Below are 22,072 nucleotides of genomic sequence, written 5' to 3' on the forward strand. Positions count from 1 at the left end.
GAGATATATAATTTGTTTTTTAATTAAGGATTCAGGATAATCACATAGAACATAGAAGATGATAGGATAGATGAAATGAAACGAAATTAAGACAAATGATAAAATACAATTAAAATTTCAAAGGTCCTTAAAGATGCTGAAACACGGATGAAGTTTAATATTTTTCAAATTTTCTGTATGATAACGCAACTTATATGTTGATATAGCATTTCACACAAAAATATGATAAAACATATTTCCCGGAAATTATTTTAATCTACTTATTCCGGAACGCATTTGATAAACACATCCTTGTATTATCACAAATTGTACTAGTTCATTAAATGTATTTAAGTTTTGTTTAAGATATATATTTATAATTTTACTTCATTTGTATCAAGCAAGTTCATTGGCTGAATCATTCAGAGGAATATATAACATTTTGTATAACATAACTTGCCTACGTCACAATGAGTTACGTCAAAAACGTATTACTCCGCTTGACGTTACTTTTAAAATAATGCTCGATTTGAAAACTTTTTCCGAAAGAAATATTATCTCATTGTTTACTCTGGAATTAAATTATAGGGAATGAAGCTAATTTCAAATTATATTATCCGCTAAAACAAAACTTGGGTCAGTTTACGCTTTTTTATGCGTAAACTGCCCCAAGTTATGTTATATCGGATAACATAATTGAAATTAGCATCATTACTTAAAAAGATCAAACTTTCTACTGATTGGGTATACAGAAAAACAATCTACGCAAAAAAACTTTAGCAAGCAGTATGTGAAACAGTTAAGACAACCCATCTCCAATCCCCATCCCTGCCAAGTAATTATATTTTTTCTAAGTCCAAAAGGCATAACTCTGTTAGTTATTGCCTGAAAAAACGGACGATAATGCAGCGTATTAATGATGATCTAGCAATCAGTATGAAATCATTTAAGGATAGTTTATATTTTCTGACACATAAACACACAATATAAAACTGCATAACATACAACTTTGAAAATATATTGACATGTACTATATACAGTATCAAACATAAACAAAATTTGCATGTTTCACAATAACGTATGCCAGATTATTGCATCATTTTAAATTTCAAATTCAATTGTAAAATCGTGCTGTAATTGTCGATATGTAATTTTAGATTAACTCAGAGAAACAATTTTGCACAAACATATATATTTTCAACATTCCTTCATTCTTCCTATTCTAACAAAACGGAATGAATAATCCCGAATGACGATTAATAAACAATGCATGATTTCAAACAAAGAACTATAAAAAAATCAAACAAACAAACAAATACAAAATTAATACATGTACATTGTACAGGCATATTCAAGTTCAAACAATGCATAATATAAATCAAAACACTATAAAAGAAATCAACAAACAAAATCAATACAAAATTAATATACATGTACAGACATTCTCAAATTCAAACAATGCACAATATAAATCAAAGCACTATAAATGAAATCAACACACAAAATTAATAAATGTGCACACATTTTCAATTTCAAAAAAGAAAAGAAAAGAAAAAAAAAGAAATCAATTATATATCGACAATTGCAAAACATGCATTAAAAAAAAGAAATGTGTCTGTGACGAGAATTTTTATTTCATAGAATTTTGCGTACCTTCTTCGGCTAATTGTTGTTCAGGGGCTTAAAAGACACATGCCGTGATGATCTGTACATATTAAGGAATATTTGATAAATAACCCCCCACCCACCCCGAACATATAATCTTTATACAATTAAATAATTTTTTTCAAACGAATTTCGATTAATCAACAGAATATAACTATATGTTGAAAACATAACAGTTCGAACACATGTGTCACCTATATATAGTTAAGATTTTTTTAAATAAAGCCCTTAATTGCACCCAAATAAATAATCATTACTCATCTGACACAATAAATTTAAATATTACAAAAACACAGTGCTATGGTTTAGCTTTATATCAAATAACGACTGCTCCCTTGCTGCTTACAAGAACAAAAAGATTTATGTAGCCGGAAGACTTTGCTCTCTTGAAACAAGACGCTTAATTGGAATGATTTTTTTATAGCTTAAACCTTTAAATAGTAGTAGTACAATATAATAAAGAAAGCCATCTGACATAAAAACTAAGTTAGCTAAATAAATGTCTGTGAATACGTAAACTTTTTATTGAAAAGAACTTTTTTGTGATTTCTTACAAATAAAAAAAATAAAATAATTATTGCATATAAAAGTATAACTATTAAATAACAACAAAAAAACTCTAGAGAAAAAAATCCTTTTAAGTGCAATATCTTCATCTCGCTTTTACATACTCAGTATCCATCTCAAAAGAATCAATTGTCACAGAAAATTTGGCGATTAACAGTACTGCAATAATTACTAAATTCAAAAGAAAAAAAAGAATCCACACAAATTTTTAAAAGCAATAAATATTTGTAAACTAAATATAAAACACGATTTCCAAGCATTCTAACATTTTTGCAAGGTCTTATGAAAGCTTAAATTTATTTTTGCCCCATATCTCAGAAATATTGTGAACACACTTGGTGTTGAGAAACCATTGATTCCATCTTCAGAATAAAAACTCAGCACCAAATTGTAGTAAAAGTCCAGCGATACTGTCATGTCCATATAAGTATGTTATATACAGTGGACTCTTATTGTCTTTATTGCATAAATTAACACGAGTTTCATTTCTTAATAATAATAATTCGACCGTGCTGTAATGTCCACTTTCACAGGCTATGTAGAGTGGACTGGTTCCCACATTGTCACATAAATTGATGTCTGCATCTTTGTTCAATGAAAGTTTAACCATACTGTCATCACCCTTGAGACATGCTAGGTACAATGGACTGCAGTGACCTTTATTGCATAAATTTACATCAGCACCTGAATTTAATAGAGGTTCAATTGTGCTGGAATGTGAGGTTTTCACAAGCTACCTAAAAGGAACTGATTCCATCTTTATCACGTAAATTTATGTTAGCACCGTTGTTCAGTAACAGTTGTACCGTGCTATCATGTCCATTTTGACAAGCTTTAAAAAGAGGACTGAATCCATCATTATCACATAAATTGATGTCGGCACCGTTGTTCAGTAACAGTTGTACCATGTTATCATGACCATTTTCACAAGCTATATAGAGTGGACTGGCTCCATTGTTCGTAGATAAATTGATGTCGGCACCATTGTTCAGTAGCAGTTGTAATATGTTGTCATGTCCATTGTGACAAGCTATATAAAGAGGACTGGCTCCATTTTCATCACATAAATTGATGTCGGCACCGTTGTTCAGTAACAGTTGTACCGTGCTATCATGTTCATCTTGACAAGCTGTAAAAAGAGGACTTACCCCATCATTCTTACATGAATTGATGTCGGCACCCTTGTTCAGTAACAGTTGTACCGTGCTATTATGTCCATTTTGACAAGCTATCCAAATAGGACTGACTCCATTCTTCTTACATAAATTGATGTCGGCACCGTTGTTCAGTAACAGTTGTACTGTGTTATAATGTCCTTTTTGACAAGCTACATAAAGAGGACTGATTCCTTTCTTGTTGCATATATTGATGTCGGCACCGTTGTTCACTAACAGTTGTACAATACTATCAAGTCCATTTTGACAAGCTATATAAAGAGGACTGACTCCAATCTTGATACATAAATTGATGTCAGCACCGTTGTTCAGTAACAGTTGTACCGTGCTATCATGTCCATTGTTACAAACTACATGAAGGGGACTAAATCCATCATTATCACATAAATTGATGTCGGCACCGTTGTTCAGTAATAGTTGTACCGTGCTATCATGTCCATTTTGACAAGCTATATAAAAAGGACTGACTCCATCATTATCACATAAATTGATGTCGGCACCGTTGTTCAGTAATAGTTGTACCGTGCTATCATGTCCATTTTGACAAGCTATATTAAGAGGACTGGTTCCATTCTTGTTACATAAATTGATGTAGGCACCGTTGTTCAGTAACAGTTTTACCGTGCTATCATGTCCATTTTGACAAGCTATATAAACAGGACTGAATCCATTCTTCGTACATAAATTGATGTCGGCACCGTTGTTCAGTAACAGTTTTACCGTGCTATCATGTCCATTTTGACAAGCTATATAAAGAGGACTGAATCTGTTCTTGTTAAATAAACTGATGTCGGCACCGTTGTTCAGTAACAGTTGTAACGTGCTATCACGTCCATTTTGACAAGCTATATAAAAAGGACTGGCTCCATTATTTTTACATAAATTGATGTCAGCACCGTTGTTCAGTAACAGTTGTAACGTGCTATCATGTCCATTTTGACAAGCTATATAAAGAGGACTGGCTCCATCATTTTTACATAAATTGATGTCGGCACCGTTGTTCAGTAACAGTTGTACTATGTTATTATGTCCATTTTGACAAGCTATATAAAGAGGACTGGCTCCATCATTTTTACATAAATTGATGTCGGCACCGTTGTTCAGTAACAGTTGTACTGTGCTATCATGTCTATTTTGACAAGTTATATAAAGAGGACTGGCTCCATTTTCCTCACACAAATTGATGTCGGCACCGTTGTTCAGTAACAGTTGTACTATGTTATTATGTCCATTTTGACAAGCTATATAAAGAGGACTGGCTCCATCATTTTTACATAAATTGATGTCGGCACCGTTGTTCAGTAACAGTTGTAACGTGCTATCATGTCCATTTTGACAAGCGATATAAAGAGGACTGGCTCCATCCTTGTGACATAAATTGATGTCGGCACCGTTATTCAGTAATAGTTGTACCGTGCTAGCATGTCCATTTTGACAAGCTATATAAAGAGGACTGGCTCCATCATTATCACATAAATTGATGTCGGCACCGTTGTTCAGTAACAGTTGTAACGTGCTATCATGTCCATTTTGACAAGCTATATAAAGAGGACTGACTCCATTCTTCTCACATAAATTGATGTCGGCACCCTTGTTCAGTAACGGTTGTACCGTGCTATCATGTCCATTTTGACAAGCTATATAAAGAGGACTGGCTCCATCATTTTTACATAAATTGATGTCAGCACCGTTGTTCAGTAACAGTTGTAACGTGCTTTCATGTCCATTTTGACAAGCTATATAAAGAGGACTGGCTCCATCATTTTTACATAAATTGATGTCAGCACCGTTGTTCAGTAACAGTTTTACTATGTTATTTTGTCCATTTTGACAAGCTATATAAAGAGGACTGGCTCCATCATTTTTACATAAATTGATGTCGGCATAGTTGTTCAGTGACAGTTGTACTATGTTATTATGTCCATTTTGACAAGCTATATAAAGAGGACTGGCTCCATCATTTTTACATAAATTGATGTCGGCACCGTTGTTCAGTAACATCTGTATCGTGCTTTTATGTCCATTTTGACAAGCTATATAAAGAGGACTGGCTTCATCATTTTTACATAAATTGATGTCGGCACCGTTGTTCAGTAACAGTTGTACCGTAATATCATGTCCATTTTGACAAGCTATATAAAGAGGACTGACTCCAACACTATCACATAAATTGATGTCGGCACCGTTGTTCAGTAACAATTGTACCGTGCTATTATGTCCATTTTGACAAGCTGTATAAAGAGGACTTGCTCCGTTTTTCTCACATAAATTGATGTCGGCACTGTTGTTCAGTAACAGTTGTACCGTGCTATCATGTCCATTTTGACAAGCTATCCAAATAGGACTGGCTCCATTCTTGGTACATAAATTGATGTCGGCACCGTTGTTCAGTAACAGTTGTACCGTGCTATCACGCCCTCTGTAATAAGCCTTACAAGGATGACTATCTCCATTCTTTATATCACATAAATTGATTTTATCACTGTTGCTCAGTAAGGATATAGTTGTATTTTCACGTCTTTCTCTAGTTTTTGTGTTGGTTTCTTTGAAATGCTCTTCATCATTTGCAGCTGCAAGTATTAACGGATTCCACAGGTCTCCAGTTGTTAACTTATTTACGTCAGCACCAAGTCGTAATAATTCCTCTACTATTGAAAAGTTATGAAAAACTGAAGCAACATGAATTGGTAAAAAGACATCCCATATTTCCATCATTGCTGTTTTTTTATATTCTTCACTGAGAGAATTTAGTAGATTTAAATCGCCATTCGCACATATAGCAGTAAATATATGATATTCTTTTAGCTTTGTTTCAGGGATTTTTTTTATGAAAAATGAAGAAATGTCAGAATGACAAAATACAGTAAGACCAACTAAAGGGCATATTTCACTTTCAAATGAATAAAGGAAATCAAGTCTTGTGAAAAAAGATCTTTCAAATGAACTTTGAAATTCCGATATGTCTTTTTCACACTTAATTTTTACAAGAAGATTTTCAAACGAATCCACTTTTTCCTTGAAAGAATTGATCACACTCTCTTTCCTCAAACATGGATTGTGTAAGACATCTATAAGGTGTTCTGTTTGCATGTCAATGATAAACCTGTCCACAAGATCATCAATGTACTCTTCAGGAAGGTAAACAGTGAAGGGATTGCGGGATTCTTCTTCTGTATCGTCTTCTATCCTCACCCGACGTCTCAGAAAACCACTGTCTGCGTACTGTATTGTCTCTTTTGGACAATCAACACCAAACACCAGAGTTGTTATCTCCAAAATAAAGTCGTGATAGAATTGGAAAGAATTTCCTACACGTTTGACATAAGATCCTTTCAGTTCATGTAGAGTACTACGAATTACTGATATGTGTGTATTTTCTTGTAACTCACACATTCCTAAAACTTCCTTAAATTTTATCAAACAAATATCATTTTTAACAAAAGCATCGATTTTTAAATTGTTTTTAAAAGCTACTATCAAGATGAGTGAGCAAAATCTTTTTTTGTCTGTTTTTTTCCAAATTTCTATTTCCTTTTTAATAAATCTGTACGGATTTTTAAAGAAATCAACACCTTTTTCTTTGTAGTTTGTCTCCATCGAAAAAAGCTTACAAAGCAATGGGAAGTAAGCTTCTGTTTTAACTATTTCCGTTACAACCTCCTCGGATAATTTCAGATTCTGTGAATACTGATTTAAAATCGCTTTTTTCTCTTTAACAGTCAGTCCATGTTCTTTGCTGTCAATTTCTATTGCAGTGGATTCGTCCAATAAATTACCCTTTATTCTCTTGTCATAAAAGACGCACCTTCTACATGATAACAATAGTTTATTTTTCTTCAAGCAAATCTCTAGCGTTTTCTCTAAATTTTTCCATGAATTATATAAAATTTCATCTAAGGATTCCTTACCTAGAGGATCATTGAATACAAATAATATCCGATTTTCTGAGACTCTTGTTGAACAGATCTTTTTAATTTCTTTCACCTTATCCACCGGTATGATATTCCATCCCTGCTCTTTAAGAATAAGTGCAATATGCTGAATGATTGCAGATTTTCCTGACCCAGAATTTCCAACCACCGTAATAAGGTTATGACTTTTAAGCTTTTCTTGAACCACTTCACTTGCTCTTGTAGGAATGAAGGCAATATCGTCTTCTCGCCAATTCTTGAGAATTTCTTTTACCAATGTGTTTTCTGTAAGAGATATATCCTCTTAAAATAAAAGAAAGTTTAAAAAGAAGAAAAAGTAAATTGTAATATTAAATACAATCATTTTTGTAAAACTTTATAATTTTTAACTTCAACTGTTTATTTCCACTACACTTAGTTCGAAACATATTGTTTTAATCTTAATTGTAAATGTAATATACGATATCTGCCAAAGACTGCGAACGTACACAAAGAAAAACTATTTGTCTGGCCTGATTAATTCACTAGCTTGTGCAAAACACATTTCGACTAAATGTAGCTAATATGTTCCATTACACAACAATATAACATATACATAAACTTTTACATAAATTTATCTAGAGCAACTATGCAAATTGTTTCCCATCTTTGACAATTAATACCCATTCTCTGTAACCACCTAAACTTTTGTGGCACGCATAGTCACATATTCTCTTAAAATTTGGCTTGAAAGTACCACCTCATAAACTACTTCAAAAAATATAGTTAGATATATATGTATATATGGATGTTGAGTAGTAACCATGGAAACAGTGTCTAAAGTTGATTTTTTCTGAAAAAATACATATTTGGGAAAGTTTTTAATGAAATGCGGCTACTTCAATTCATGTTTCTCACAGAGATAAGAAATATAACATCTTATTTTACAAGGCATATTAAAACCTTGTTGGTATTCTCTCTATAAACATGTGGAATCTGTGATTAAAATAGCAGACATTTACTCTGAAATTGAATTATCTCCCTTTGATAATTGTGAGCTCTTCAGTGAGAAAGATAAAAAAGTGATTGTACAAAATTGACTGGAAGTTGTTTTCATATTGCCAGCATACAGCTCTTTTTATCCTGGAATTCAAGTAAAATCATCTGTTTTTCCTGTTCATTTAATGTGCATACAAATTTTAGCCTCTGTTGATTTCTCACATGCAAAAGAATAATTTTGATATGTGAAAAATGGTGAAATGTACAAGACTACATAGTAGACTACATAGTACTGAAATCAGCTCTGTACATAAGCATAAGTCTCAAGGTCTAAGGAGTTCAAACGGGGATTCAAGATAAACTTGAGATATCAGAATTACTAGTATTATGAATTTGTTTTTTTTTAAGAAATAGTGTGTCTCACGATCAGTCAGAGTGATATAAAGCATTAGAAAGCAAATGATTTTTTAAAATGAATATGATTATAGAGACTAATAATCTTTTAAAACTGAATAATATGTACTTGGCTGAAAGGGAAAAAAACTTCACTGAATAATAGCTATAATTTCCATCCACAGGTTGTTACAGTAATAATTTTTGAAACCCGTAGTATAAAACGTATTATATATAGGTTAAAAAATTGTTGGCCTACCGATAAAAGCCCCCCCACCCCCCTCCCAAACGAAAAAGAGTTTGGACAGTTTATTTATCATTATTGTTTTTTTTTTCTTTGCTCTTCGGAACATTTTCTGTGAAAAAGAAAAATTAATAATTGTCCATACAGATCATGTTGGAAATAAATATTATGTCCTGGCATGAAAATAAACCTAAGTTGACCCTCCTCCATTCTGGATCAAAGGTCGTCCCCTAACCCATAGCAAACGCAGTCGTATTCTGTAGTTTTTAAACAGGATAAACAAGTTTAAAATGTTTTGTTCACCAGTCACAAATATACTTTTGATGATTGGGGGAGTTGCATAGAAATACAAATTGTAGGTGAATCAAATTTAAAGTTAACGGTTTATAATTTCTCTTGACTCAGATACATTATGATTTAACTTTATAGCAGTACAATTAATGCTAAATTTGTCTAGCAGTATTTCATTAATTTCAATTCAATTCAATTCTTTATTTGCACTAAAGCACATATTTATATACAGAAATGTGTTGTTAGCCATATACATGCATTGCAAAATATTATACTATTGTAAGCTCGTTTCTAATATCAAAACAGTCTCTGATATATAAACAGATTTGTTTCGTAGATATAAAGTTATGTGGATTAAGCAAACAAGATAAGTTATTAACATCTAGTAACCTTGAATACTTTTTTCTGACATTTTTATACACAGGACAATCAAGTAAAAAGTGTTTTTCATCTTCAGTTATAGTTTTACATTGGAAACAAAATCTATTTTCTCTAGGAATGACAGGATTACAGTATCTACCTGTTTCTACGTACAACTTATGTGCACTTATTCTTAATTTGGAAAGATAAGATAATAAATTCTTATGAAGTGGAAAACACAAGTATGGTTGGATTTCCAGTTTCTTAGCATCATAGTTGAATAATGTACTATGACAGCTCACCACATTGAGAATTGTTAATGTGTTGGAGTTCAAAAAAAAAAATCAAAGAAATTTTTAGGTTTAGGACTAAAAGTTTTAAAATCTGTGTCAAAGTTAAATCTAACATCTTCTGTATTGATTTTACACAACTTTGCCAACATTTTTTTTATTTTTACTGGCCAATGGAGTATCTTCCAAGTAAGCATTCTTGAGTAAGACATTGCAATTATTATTTGTTTTTGTTAATTTTTCCAATATTTAAAAACAAGCTGGTAAATTTTGGTATGTAAAAGGAAAACACCTAATTCAATTTTAGTTGCTAAATTTGATGCTTTATTATGGACACCTAAGATGTTTTTTAAGATAACATTTTGGAATTTTTTCAAAAGGAGTTTTATCAAAATTATTGGGATTTGTATTAAAATCAGAGATCCAAATTTCTGAAGAGTATGTTAAAATTGGAACAATAATTGATTCATATAGCTTTAACCACAAGCTGGGAGAGAGATTTGAGCCAAAGGGTAGTTTATGCTTTAAGGCAAAATAAGATTTTCGGGCTCTGGCAACAAGGTCATCGCAAGCATATTTTAAATTGCCATTTGATTGTTAAAATATACCAAAATATTTGTACTTATCAGTAATACTTATATTATTATTGTTATCATAAAATGCATAAATTTCTTTATTTTTCTGGTAGAACAAATCATAACCTTTGTTTTTTCTAAGTTTACATGCAACTTCCATTCTATACAATGTTTGAAAGACTGTCTATACAATTCTGGAGACCTTCGGTTGACTCTGATAATAAAACAAGATCATCAGCAAAAAATAAGTGATTAAAAGTTAAAACACCTAAACATACAGGGTAAGTCATAACTTTATCCAAATAATTTTCAAAGTCGTCAACAAAAATATTAAATAAAGTAGGACTTAAATTGTCCCCTTGTTTGACTCCTAATGTAGTATAAAAAAAAACTCACTATAAAAATTTCCCTGTCTTACAGCACATTTTGTAGTAGAGTACATATGTTTTATAATATTGAAAAAAAATTCCACCAATACCTTTTTTTAAAATCTATACATAAGAGCTTGTTTATATACAGTATCAAAAGCTTTAGAGAAATAAAAAAAAACACAAAAATAATTCATTCTTTTTATTAAACAGGAACTTGTTCATTAAAGTTTTGAGGATGAACACATTATCTGTTGTACGATATCCTTTTCTAAATCATACCTGAAAACAAATTAACAACCCTTCTGATTCTAAATAATTATTAAGTCGGGTTTGAAGGAGTCTATTAAAAAGTTGACCGAGACAACTTGTTACACTTAATCCTCTATAATTATTGCAATTTCCTGGATCTCCAGATTTATACAAAGTTGTAATCAATGAGAGGTTCCATAATTCTGTCATTCTGCCATTCTGAAGAATTTTATTAAAAAGTTTAACCAGTATAGGCACGAAAATATTAGAACTTATTTTAATAAATTCATTTGGAATAAGATCTAAACCAGAGCTTTTTCCAGATTTCAAGCTCGATATTCCTATTTGCACTTCTTTAGGTGTAAATAGAAAGTTTAGGGGTTTGTTTTTGTCAACTTCACAATTAATATCCATACCTATGCCATGTTCGTTAGAATTTGATAGAGTATGAAAATGGTCAACCCATTGAGATATTTTAATGGTTGACTCTGCTTCAACCTGATTTTGCATGTTTGACTTTAAAGAATTCCAAATTTTTTTTGTACATTTTGGGGTCAGTTTATTAAAAGTGTTAGCTACAGTTTTATAGAAACCAGATTTTAATTGCTTACACATTTTATGGAATTGTTTTTTCGCTTGTCTAAATGCTTGAAGTAAAAAATAATTATTTGGTGATTTTTGAAGTTTTTTTACCAAGATTTCTAACCTCCCTTCTCAGCATAAAGCAGTTATTTGACATCCATTCTTTCTTATGTTTGATATTTTTTGTACGTCTACACATTCTTTTGTTGTATCCTCTAAAATTTACAGTTTTGAAACCTGCTTCAATATAAATTGTTGTTAGTTTTTGGACTAATGCATCAATATCTGAGTAATTTTCATCATCCAAGTCTGTATAAAGATTCATAATACTAGTTGTTGATTCTGGTTCAACTAAGGCTTGGATATATTTGTCTTTACAGTCTTCTGACCACAAAAAATTACCACCAATAGGGTTACAATTTTCTTCAAGATCATTCTGGAGTTTTAAATATGGCTTCTCTAATCTTAAACTAGTAGAAATAATACAGTGATCAGACAATTCATTTGGTGCATCTACATTGAAATAAATAATCTTGTGATACAAAGTATTAGAGGCTAACATATAGTCCACTGTACTTTTGCCATAAGAATTGAAAAAAGTATAGAAACTCAAGGAATCACCAAGAAATCTGCCATTTAACATCCGTAAATAAGTTGATTTGCACATAGTGGTAAGAAGTTCTCCATGGACATTTGATTCGCAGCACTGTTAAGGTTACAAAAAGGAGGCGGAGCCTAATTTGTACGGGAAAACTTGACTATGACATCATACACAATATACGTCATAAGCCATTTCTTTAAAATACCACAAATTGAATTTATCTTGTAATTTAACTAGTAAGAAACCATCAAACTACTTAAAAACGTACTACAGCGTGTTGTTTTGTCGCTAGTTAAATCCCACATAGCAAGTTATAAATAAGTCACTGATCGCAATACACTTGTCAATATGACGTCATTTCTTACAATGTGACGTAGTTTGTATGCAGTGAGAGACAGATCAAGTAATATTTTCTCAACAAAATATGTATTCTCTAATTAAATTAAATATAGTTTTCAGATATTCTATGGGACATAACTTGAATTTGATGTCTTCTTCGCTATTTTATTAATATGTATTCTGTACATTATGTATTTAACTGACACTGCAGTATATTTGTATGCAAGTACATCGGAGGGTTATGTGGGGGGTCTTACTAAATCGATCTAGTGCGATCTAGTAAGCTTTTAAATTTCAACAATAGAATTAATAAGGTATCTGAAAAATGCTGCGATCCTTATGAAATCTTAAAAACCATTTAATTATATCAATATTTCATGCCGCTGTCCAGCAAAAAATATAGCATTCGGTCTTACAAACATTAACAATGGAATTGCAGAAATTAGACATGATCGCAGCATTTTTTAAAAACTACAATGCTTGTTGAAAATATTTATATACTAAACTTAGAAATTTAACTTGGTTATGCCCTTGCACTAGTGACATTTATATGTAACATCAATACTTCAAGTCAATGTACTAAAATCGCGTGACTGCCGCATCACGTGACTAGTCTCAATATAAAATATAATCGTCCTCAATATGTAGTTATTAATCATAATTACAATTATCCGATATAAAAAATGTACTAAAAATAATCGCCATCCCGATTATGAATACATTTTTAAATACAAAATTTAGCCGATATTTCCATTGCGAACCTTAACTGTACTGCGTTGGTTGTCTAAATAATTGCGAGGGAGATTTATGTCTGGTATATAATAGTTAGGGACTTGACAACCTGAAAGGTTTGTCTTATTTCGTCTGATGACAAGTAATCAGTTAAGACCCCTGTTCTGGCATTAAAATCGCCACACAAAAGAATTTGTCCTTCTTTCATATACTCAGTTTCTTCATTTTCAAGTTGATTAAATACAATTTCTGATAAAACTTTTCTACAGTAGGGCTTTATATAGCAAAAACAACAGAATAATGGTTTCTATGTATCTAACCTTAATTTTTCTGAGTCTATTCTAATCCATAGTATGGAATCTGTTTCCTTTAACATTTTATTATGTTGTCGCAAACTTGGTTAAAATGCCACTAGAGCTCCTTCCTCTTTTCTTTGTTTTGTTTGTTTTGTTTGTTTGTTTGTTTTTTTTTTTTTTGCAGAAACAACAAATGGTGTAAAACCAGGGATATTTCCTGGTGATTCCTTTGACATAGTTTCTAAGAAACACATGATATGAAACCTTGAACACAGATTTGTAACATCATTTAACTTAGAAATATTCAAGCCATGAATATTCCAACAACCTATGTTAAACATTAATAAGTCATACGAAAAAAAAACATGTAAAACCATTAACGGCAAAAAAATGGAGGTACAGTTGTGGTATAAACTAAAATGGAAAAGATCGTAGGCTTCTTAAGATATCCCATGATAATAAAATGTTAAAACAGATTGAGGGTGGGGGCATATTTTTATAGAAAAAAATCGAAAATTAATAACTATTTTCTCCCACTTTCAAAGTGATTTACAGCTAAAACGGTGTATTTATTAATACATATTTATGGGTTTTTTTTATTTGCGTAAAACATGAGAAAAAATATATGGAACATTTAATTACATCCAAGATTTTTTTCAAAATATGGTGATGCTTGAAAGTCCGATTTCAATGGAAAATATCATCATTTCCTTCCCCCATCCCACCCCTTAGTCGCTCGCGTTGCGCAGTGGTTAGAGCGTCTGCTCTAAAGTCGCGAAGTAAGGAGTCAATCCTTACGTCGCGGGTTTGAATCCTACTGTGGGACGTGGAGACCGGTCCTTCGGATGAGACCGTATAAACCGAGGCCCTGTGTCGCAGAAGGTGCTGGCACGAAAAAGATCCCTCATTGCTCAAAGGCCCTATGTGCCAAGCATAGGACAAAATTTGTAGCCCTCCACCGGCAAGTGATGGCGTCTCCATATGAGTGAAAAATTCTCGAGAGGGACGTTAAACAATATACAATCAATCAATCAATCACCCATCCCTTATTTCAAGAGTTGAAATAATGGATAATGTACTATTTAGCACTGGTATTAAAGTAATGAATCAAATACCATTGAAATGCTTTTTGAATTAAAGAAAGACTTTATGGCTAAATTGCCATTAATATTGAATAAAATGGTCGCAAAATGGAGGCAGGAATTGAGAGTTAGCGTGTGTAGTTCTTTTATACCATTGTGACCTTGAGCTTTGACATTCTGTCCATATGGGCACACATTCAAATGATGCTAATTATTGTTGACCAGAACGGTAATTTTATTTCTCCATTTGTTGTTTAAAACAAGCATTAGTTATCTTAAGTTTCCTTAAATATCTATCTAAATCTGTCAATTTGACCTTGACCTTTGACCCTAAGTCATGAAAATTGATTTTTCATCTTTATTTGTGCTATTGTTTACCATATATCTTAATTTCTTTTAATCCACTTTAAAATACGCAGGCAATTATATAGATCCTGATTGTATCTACGTATTGTACTTTTCTAGGATTTTCTTAAAAAGCATAAGTTTGTAACCATGGTAACATGAAAACTAAATATGAATACCAAGTGGTTCTTTATAGTTTATTGTAGAACTGTATATCGACTTTCAAACCAATGTTTTTATTTTTTCCAAACTGTCCGCAAAAATTTATACCAAGCTTTTAAAAAGAGCTTAAAATCTACAATTTCCCATTCGCAAATTCCTACCTAAAAACGGGGGGGGGGGTGGTATTTTTTCTATAAGGTAAATTTGCTGAAATGCTAAAAATTGTCTAAAGAACTATTAAATAGTGTATTTTGGCAAAAAGGTAGAGTCTTGTCAATATATTGTTCTATTAAAGACTTTTGTCAAGTCAAAAAAGGGTCATTTTTCAACAAAATTTAGCAATTTTTAGGCCATGAAAAATGTGTGTTGGTTGCCATGGTAACCATGGGCCATAGCAACCATTTTATTAGGATTTTAAGTTTCATACATCAATATAGGAATGTGTGCCTAGTTTCATAAAAATCCAAGACCATGCGTGCCACACTCCCTTTATAAGAGTTTAAATGCTTACAGAGAATGGCAATTAATCTGTTATGTACAAAACTTAATTTTCTTGTGATGAAAACAATTTTATCAAATTTATCTACTACAAAAAAGTATAAAAGAAAATGGGGAGTAGAAAGGGATATATGTACTGACTATCAATTAATTCATACATATTCCCTTTCCGTGCATTATTCCTGTAAGACTTTTTTTTATTTCCTTAGTACATGTATCGAAAGATTTCATTTTAAAATAAAAGAATTACAATGAAATCAACTATATGTATTTAACATTTGCATTCGCACGCACGTTCATACATATGCATTGATGATCATGGCATGTTGGCAAAACGATTAACAAATATCTATCTACTGAGAATAAAACCAAATCTAAATGTTACTTATTTTACCAAAATATTCATTTTTGCGCATGCACACATGTGTACTCGTCCATGCAATCATTTTTTTTATAGTAGCTTGATATGAGAATCCATTATACATCGTACCTATTCATATTCTAAATCTCATCCCATTTTGTTGAGAACCAAGAAAGTTATAGGCATTTAAAATTTTAGCCAATCATATTACAGCACACGTTCATGCATGATTCTTATACATCATACTGTAAATCTTTAAAATGTATGACTAAATTTCGAAGGATTAAGACAAAAAAAGATATTGAGACTTTAGTTTCATCCAGTCAGAGCGAAGAGCACATTCATGCGTATAAGATCTTTCTATATTTTGACCATGTCATCTAGAGTACCGTATAGCCGGTTTTTTTGGCGGGGCACAAATTTGGCGATTTGAGGTTGTTAAGATATATCATTAATTCTGGTGGATAATATTTTGGTGAATTCAAATTTATTACCATTAAATCGCAGGTTACGAATGCGCTCTTGTTACGATTGCACACCCTCCCAAACTTGCCAAAGTGTCGGGAAATCCTCGGAAATACGCAGATACTATTGTTAAATCACACCCCAAATATGGAAATTCAGATGTAGCTCTTATTTGAACTGCACAAATAATGTAAAGAACATTTCTAAAGAAGTAAAATATTTGTATTTAATTGAAAATGAAAGTAGGACACAAACTTATCTTTTCCGTAGCTAAATCCGTTTATATATACATTTTGCTGACAATGCATTCCAAGCACTGTCTGTGTTTACGTAAACAAACCATCCCAAGCGCAATTACTTTCACACATAGGTATTAATTGATACCAGTTATTTAATTATAACAAGTACATATAGTTTAAAACATTAATTGTTGAAAAAACTTCACTGCATGGTCATGAGTGTGCCGTATAAATGACAGATGATTTGAACCCATTGTTTAGCAAGCATGACACCTTTATAACTTGAGGGTCGATTGGAGTAAAAGTTTTGGCAGTGATGAAATCCAAATTAAAAACGATAAACTTATTGAACTAAATATTTTTGCTTAATCAAAATAATGTCAGTATGGATAATTATATCTTTATTTATAACTATTTGTTGACTTATTTACCCGTGATAGCTCTACCGATGATTTGCCGTAACCATTCAAAAATGGGGAATTTACAAACGCAAGGTGTGTAGGCTACAAATTTAAGGGTTTTTATTTTGGTGAATTTTTATAAATCGCCAAAAATAGGCCAAAATTATATCCCCGCCAAAATAACCGGCTATACGGTATACTACGAATGTGTTCTTACATTATGAATTTCAAAACATTTCATAAAAAAGAGAAAAGTTACAGATATATTAACGGTCATTTCACGTGTTACACATGCGCGCTCTTGCAAGCACGTGCGTGCAAAATGACCTTCGTTCTGCAAATCTACGTAACAAGTCTATTGACCCTGAAAAGGTTTCATCTAAGTCGGATGTGTAGTTTACAAGATCACTTGCGAACAAAATTTTCCCAGAAAATAATAATAATAACTAGAAACGATCTCGTTGCGAGCAACAAGAAGTCTTCCGTCCGATTCTGAAATAAAAAAAACGAAGAAATGAGCTGGAAAATTGATAAAAAAAATCCGACATACGGGGAATCGAACCCTGGTCGCCTGCGTGAATATCCAACGCGCTAACCATTACGCCACTGGGAACCACTACTCAAATTTTTAAACGCGAATATCTCGAGATTTCCTTTTTTGATTTTAAATCAGATTACATGTTTAGCATTCTCTAAAGAGTCGCTGTTAATGTTACTAATATCAAAGAAAAATACTTAAAACCAAAAAAGATGAAAATTTGGACTTTTATCATTTGCTTCCGGAGGCGACCAGAAGTATTGACGACACAAGAAAAGAACTTTCCGCACATCTTAAAGTCATGTCCTATGTTCTCCAACAAGTCTCCAGTTCATATCTTTAGTAGTTCGCTAGATCTCGCGTGTACAAAATTTCATTTTAAAATCAGAAAAATGGCCATAACTTGGAACCGGAAGCGATTTATTCCAAAATTTTGACAAAATTAACAATGGCATATAAGAGCACATTATCCCTGACAGTTTGATGAAAAACCGATGAATAGTTCCCGAGATATCGCGTGCACAAATTTGTATAAAAAACAAGAATAATGGTAATAAGAAGAAACAGTATAATCACTATAAGGTCCTCAGTGAAGACGGAAGACCTTAATAAGAAATAGAGTAAAAAGTGTATGTTCCCCAATTTAGATGGGGACCATAATAACATATAAGAAGAAGGTATGGTTTTAGCTTTATTGCGCCCTAAAAATTTAATGACATCAAAAAGATTTGAAACTGGCTTAAATATAAGTTAAATAATTGACTCTGATAAATCAGGGAAGAATATGGCATGGGGGTTTACCATTCTGCAAATATGACATCATTAATGTGAAGCATTTATCTATTTTCAACAGAAAAAGCCTCAAAATGGCACATTTCAAGGGTGATTTTCCTTTAGAAAGCAGTGTCTACAGCCGTCGCCCACGTTAATTTTTTGATATTTTGTGCAAAATTCAATAACAAATCACATATCTCAAGATCTTTGTGGGCAATGCCTGTGGACAATGTTATCTGAAAGAAAATTCCATTGAAAATTGGTGTCTTCTGCAACTTTTAAAGAAAATACGGGAAAATGCACATGTTTATGACGTCATAATCAGCATTTAAAAACACAAGTGAGAAAAATGATTTAAAAAGCATGAGTTTTCAACTTTTACACCAGTTTCATTTTTTAGAAAATCACAGGGCAAGATTTGTATGGAAACCCTACCTTCTTCTTTTATTGCAAGAGCTCAAGCGGTTTTTCCTTAATATCTTCTAGAAATAGACGTGTTTCGGACAGAAAGAATGCAGCTAATAGGACGTAAGGACTATCATGTGTATATTTTGAATTTACTTTTAGAAAAGTAATAGTTAAATTGCCAACATGACAAATTTTCACTTTTCTCACTCTAGTAAATTCAAAATACACACTCACTACAGACGAATAAACAGATGGTCGTTAATAAATTATATCCATCATTTTTAGTGAAAGCAGATTAAAAAAATACTGTGAAAGTTTGGTAACTATAAACTCTCTATAGATTGATAATTGTACAAGTAAAAACAAGCTGAAATGAAATGAAAGACAAGGAATGGAAAAGTATAACAATATTGAAGCCTGTTCGTTATCTCTACATCATTCTATATATAGTTTTAGACTAGGTCTTACTTGAAGGAAGTGAAAATATCAGGGAAAGTTTGCCGCATCAGCATCGTCTCAAGCCAAGGTCCGGATTGCGTCGTAATTTTGAATATTTACGCCTCTCTATTGTGACGTCATATTCAGTCAGTGGGAAGTTTTTTTCATCGCATCAATTGACTCAACAGTATACAAGGAATATTGGATAGTAAAAGGTCGCAATAGAGGTCATCATCCGAATATGCCTTACTCGCATTGGTCAATATTTTAATTAGCTACGAAGAATTCTTTCCTCGTTCAACCAGGGCCAGAATGGGAGAGGATCGTACATTTTGACCGTGGTTTTCGGCGATGCCGCAGCAGCTACAGCATGACTTCCTAGGAGAAGTCTGAAAAACAGGTTTGTGTAAGTTTCAACATCGTCATGTACAGTATAACAACCCACTATACGCATGCAGGCCTTGAGTTTTGTAGTTCGTGTACATTGAGAACTTTCATATGTAAAATATGTCTTTGTTCTTCCTCCGATAACAAGAGAGACATTTGCAAGTAATCGATCATTTTGCACTATAGTTTGCACCATAGTTTTAAAGTCTAGTTCGGTATCATAGATATTTTCTTCCTTAGCCCCATTGTGTTCAAATTGAGAGAATCGAAAGGAAACATATTCCACATTACTAATATTGAGAAACGTATTTATCAAATTTATGATAGCATGAAACAGTAGTCTCCGCTATATATCGTATATACCGTATGAGTGGAATTTTTAACCTGACACGAATTAAGCGATTTGTTCTTAAATATGGAAATTTATTTTTAGCGAGATGTAATTTTAGCGATTTTAAAAACACACTAAAGAAGTTATTACAAATAAAGCACAATTAATTATTACCGATTTTCAATTTTAGCGATCTTGGCACCCTCGCTTATAATGCCAACATTAAATCCCCGCTAAACAATAGTAACTATTTTAATATTAGTATTTATTATAGTCACCTTTGTTTTCTGATTTTGTTTTCAATTCAAGCACGTCCTGTTCCACAGAAGATAACTTTTCCATTAGAGATTGGTTATTCTTATAATCTTCCTTAAGTTTTTCTATGACTGTTGTTTCGTACTCCTCTTCTAAGGCCTGACTTTGAATATTACTCAGTCCAGACATGTAGTCTTTGTTTGTGTACGTTTGCAGTCTTTGGCAGATATCAGTTATGATTGACCACGTGTCATCAAACACTGTCTGTGAGGTAGAAGCCGAGCTAATGTGTCCAAACATGTTGTTTCTTATCATCCTGATCCTCTCAACGTCATCGCCGATCGTTGTTTCTCCTACGGACGGCATCGTGTTCCCACCCCAACCTTTTGTTGGACGAGGAATCTTTGTACATATGTTTCTTATCAGTGTATATAACAATGTAATATCAAATTCTTTATAACCATCAGTTTTGGCACCTATAAGACGAAGTTCTTGCTCTGGACGTATATTCTTATAAATTGATGATGCTTTCACTTTGTTGTAGACAAGCCCAGGAGGTACCTCCATTTGTAAGACGTCTCTACAGGCCTGGGTCAGTTCTTCGTTTATTGCCATTCCGAGTTTTGCAAACCTTGAACGGCCGCTAGGGTTTGGTCCAGTGGCCATGCTTTTTTTTCAATCCTGCAGTTTAATTTGCACTCTGAAATGACAGATTAATGATTCATTAATACTTTTCATAAAACGAAAGAATTTAAAGGGGAACATTTGTTCAATTCTTTTATCTTTAAATGCAAAAATCTTTTACTTAGTAACAGCGTACCAGATAATAAGCTTAAAATCTAGAATTCGATTCTTTTTAAAGAGCGGAGAATAAATAGGCAAATATAATAGAGATCCAATTTTTCCCAAATATACTTGCTAGAAAGTAACATAAATATCTTTTAAAGATGCTAGAACACAGGCTTCAATTTATTTTTTTCAGTATGATACTCGTATAACGATTTTCAAGAGCATTTGAGTCCAATTTATTAAAGATTGTGTGTAGAAACCATGTTTATTTAAAAATTATTGAAACTACTAATTTTTTAACATTTTTATGACATATACTTGCACTTTCACGAAGTGAAATTTTCCCTTGTATTGAAGATTATTTAAAATGCTTAATAAATTGATGCAAAAAAATATTACAACTCTATTCTAGAAAATTCATAGTAAAAAATAAAAGAAAGCAGAACCACGGACAGTTCGTATGTGTAGATGTGAAAATAATACCTTCAGTAAAACGTAATCTACAGCAAGAGAACTGGTGCTCATGTTCACAAAATTTTTTTTAAAAAAGATAAACAAAACCAATTTTATAGAATAAATTAAAAATATACTTACATATTTGAAATATACAATCCATGTGGGGAAACTGACTAACAAAAAAAAAAAAAAAAACTTAAACACACATACGGACAACAATGATGGCAAGATATGCATCAATGAAGCGCTTATATTTTCCTCAAACGATGTTGAGATATACAGTACACGTTTTGGAATGAGGATGGATTGGCATTAACATTCTATTTTAATAGGTCGGGTACACCACCTTGAATAAAGGGTAGTTTTTATCACGTGACAATTGATTGAGTTATAAAGCATGACGGTCTACTACGTGTCGCTATTTTTATTGCATGCTTTTTAAATTACCTGATGTAAATAAAACACAATTCCTTCATCCTCTTTTGAAGCAAATTCAATTGAAAGTAAATATAATAATAATCTAATAATTTTACTCAACAGAAATA

At 32.2% G+C, this 22,072-nt stretch overlaps 1 protein-coding gene across 1 annotated transcript; it reads right to left on the reverse strand.

The window, feature by feature from the left end:
- Positions 1–727: 727 nt before the first annotated feature.
- On the reverse strand, positions 728–21,829 carry LOC134241175 (uncharacterized). Its single transcript, XM_062723252.1, has 5 exons — positions 21,666–21,829; positions 20,306–20,982; positions 5,790–7,582; positions 4,613–5,135; positions 728–4,018 (listed from the first exon to the last, which is right to left on the reverse strand). Exons 2-5 carry the CDS (start codon positions 20,946–20,948, stop codon positions 2,949–2,951), a joined length of 4,029 nt encoding a protein of 1,342 aa, XP_062579236.1. The 5' UTR covers positions 20,949–20,982; positions 21,666–21,829; the 3' UTR covers positions 728–2,948.
- Between the last annotated feature and the right edge of the window lie 243 nt (positions 21,830–22,072).

This window comes from Saccostrea cucullata, unplaced genomic scaffold, assembly GCF_032062105.1.
Source record: "Saccostrea cucullata isolate Sc308-1 unplaced genomic scaffold, CSIRO_AGI_Scuc_v1 ctg7476, whole genome shotgun sequence".
In the NCBI taxonomy this organism is placed as follows: Eukaryota; Metazoa; Mollusca; class Bivalvia; order Ostreida; family Ostreidae; genus Saccostrea; species Saccostrea cuccullata.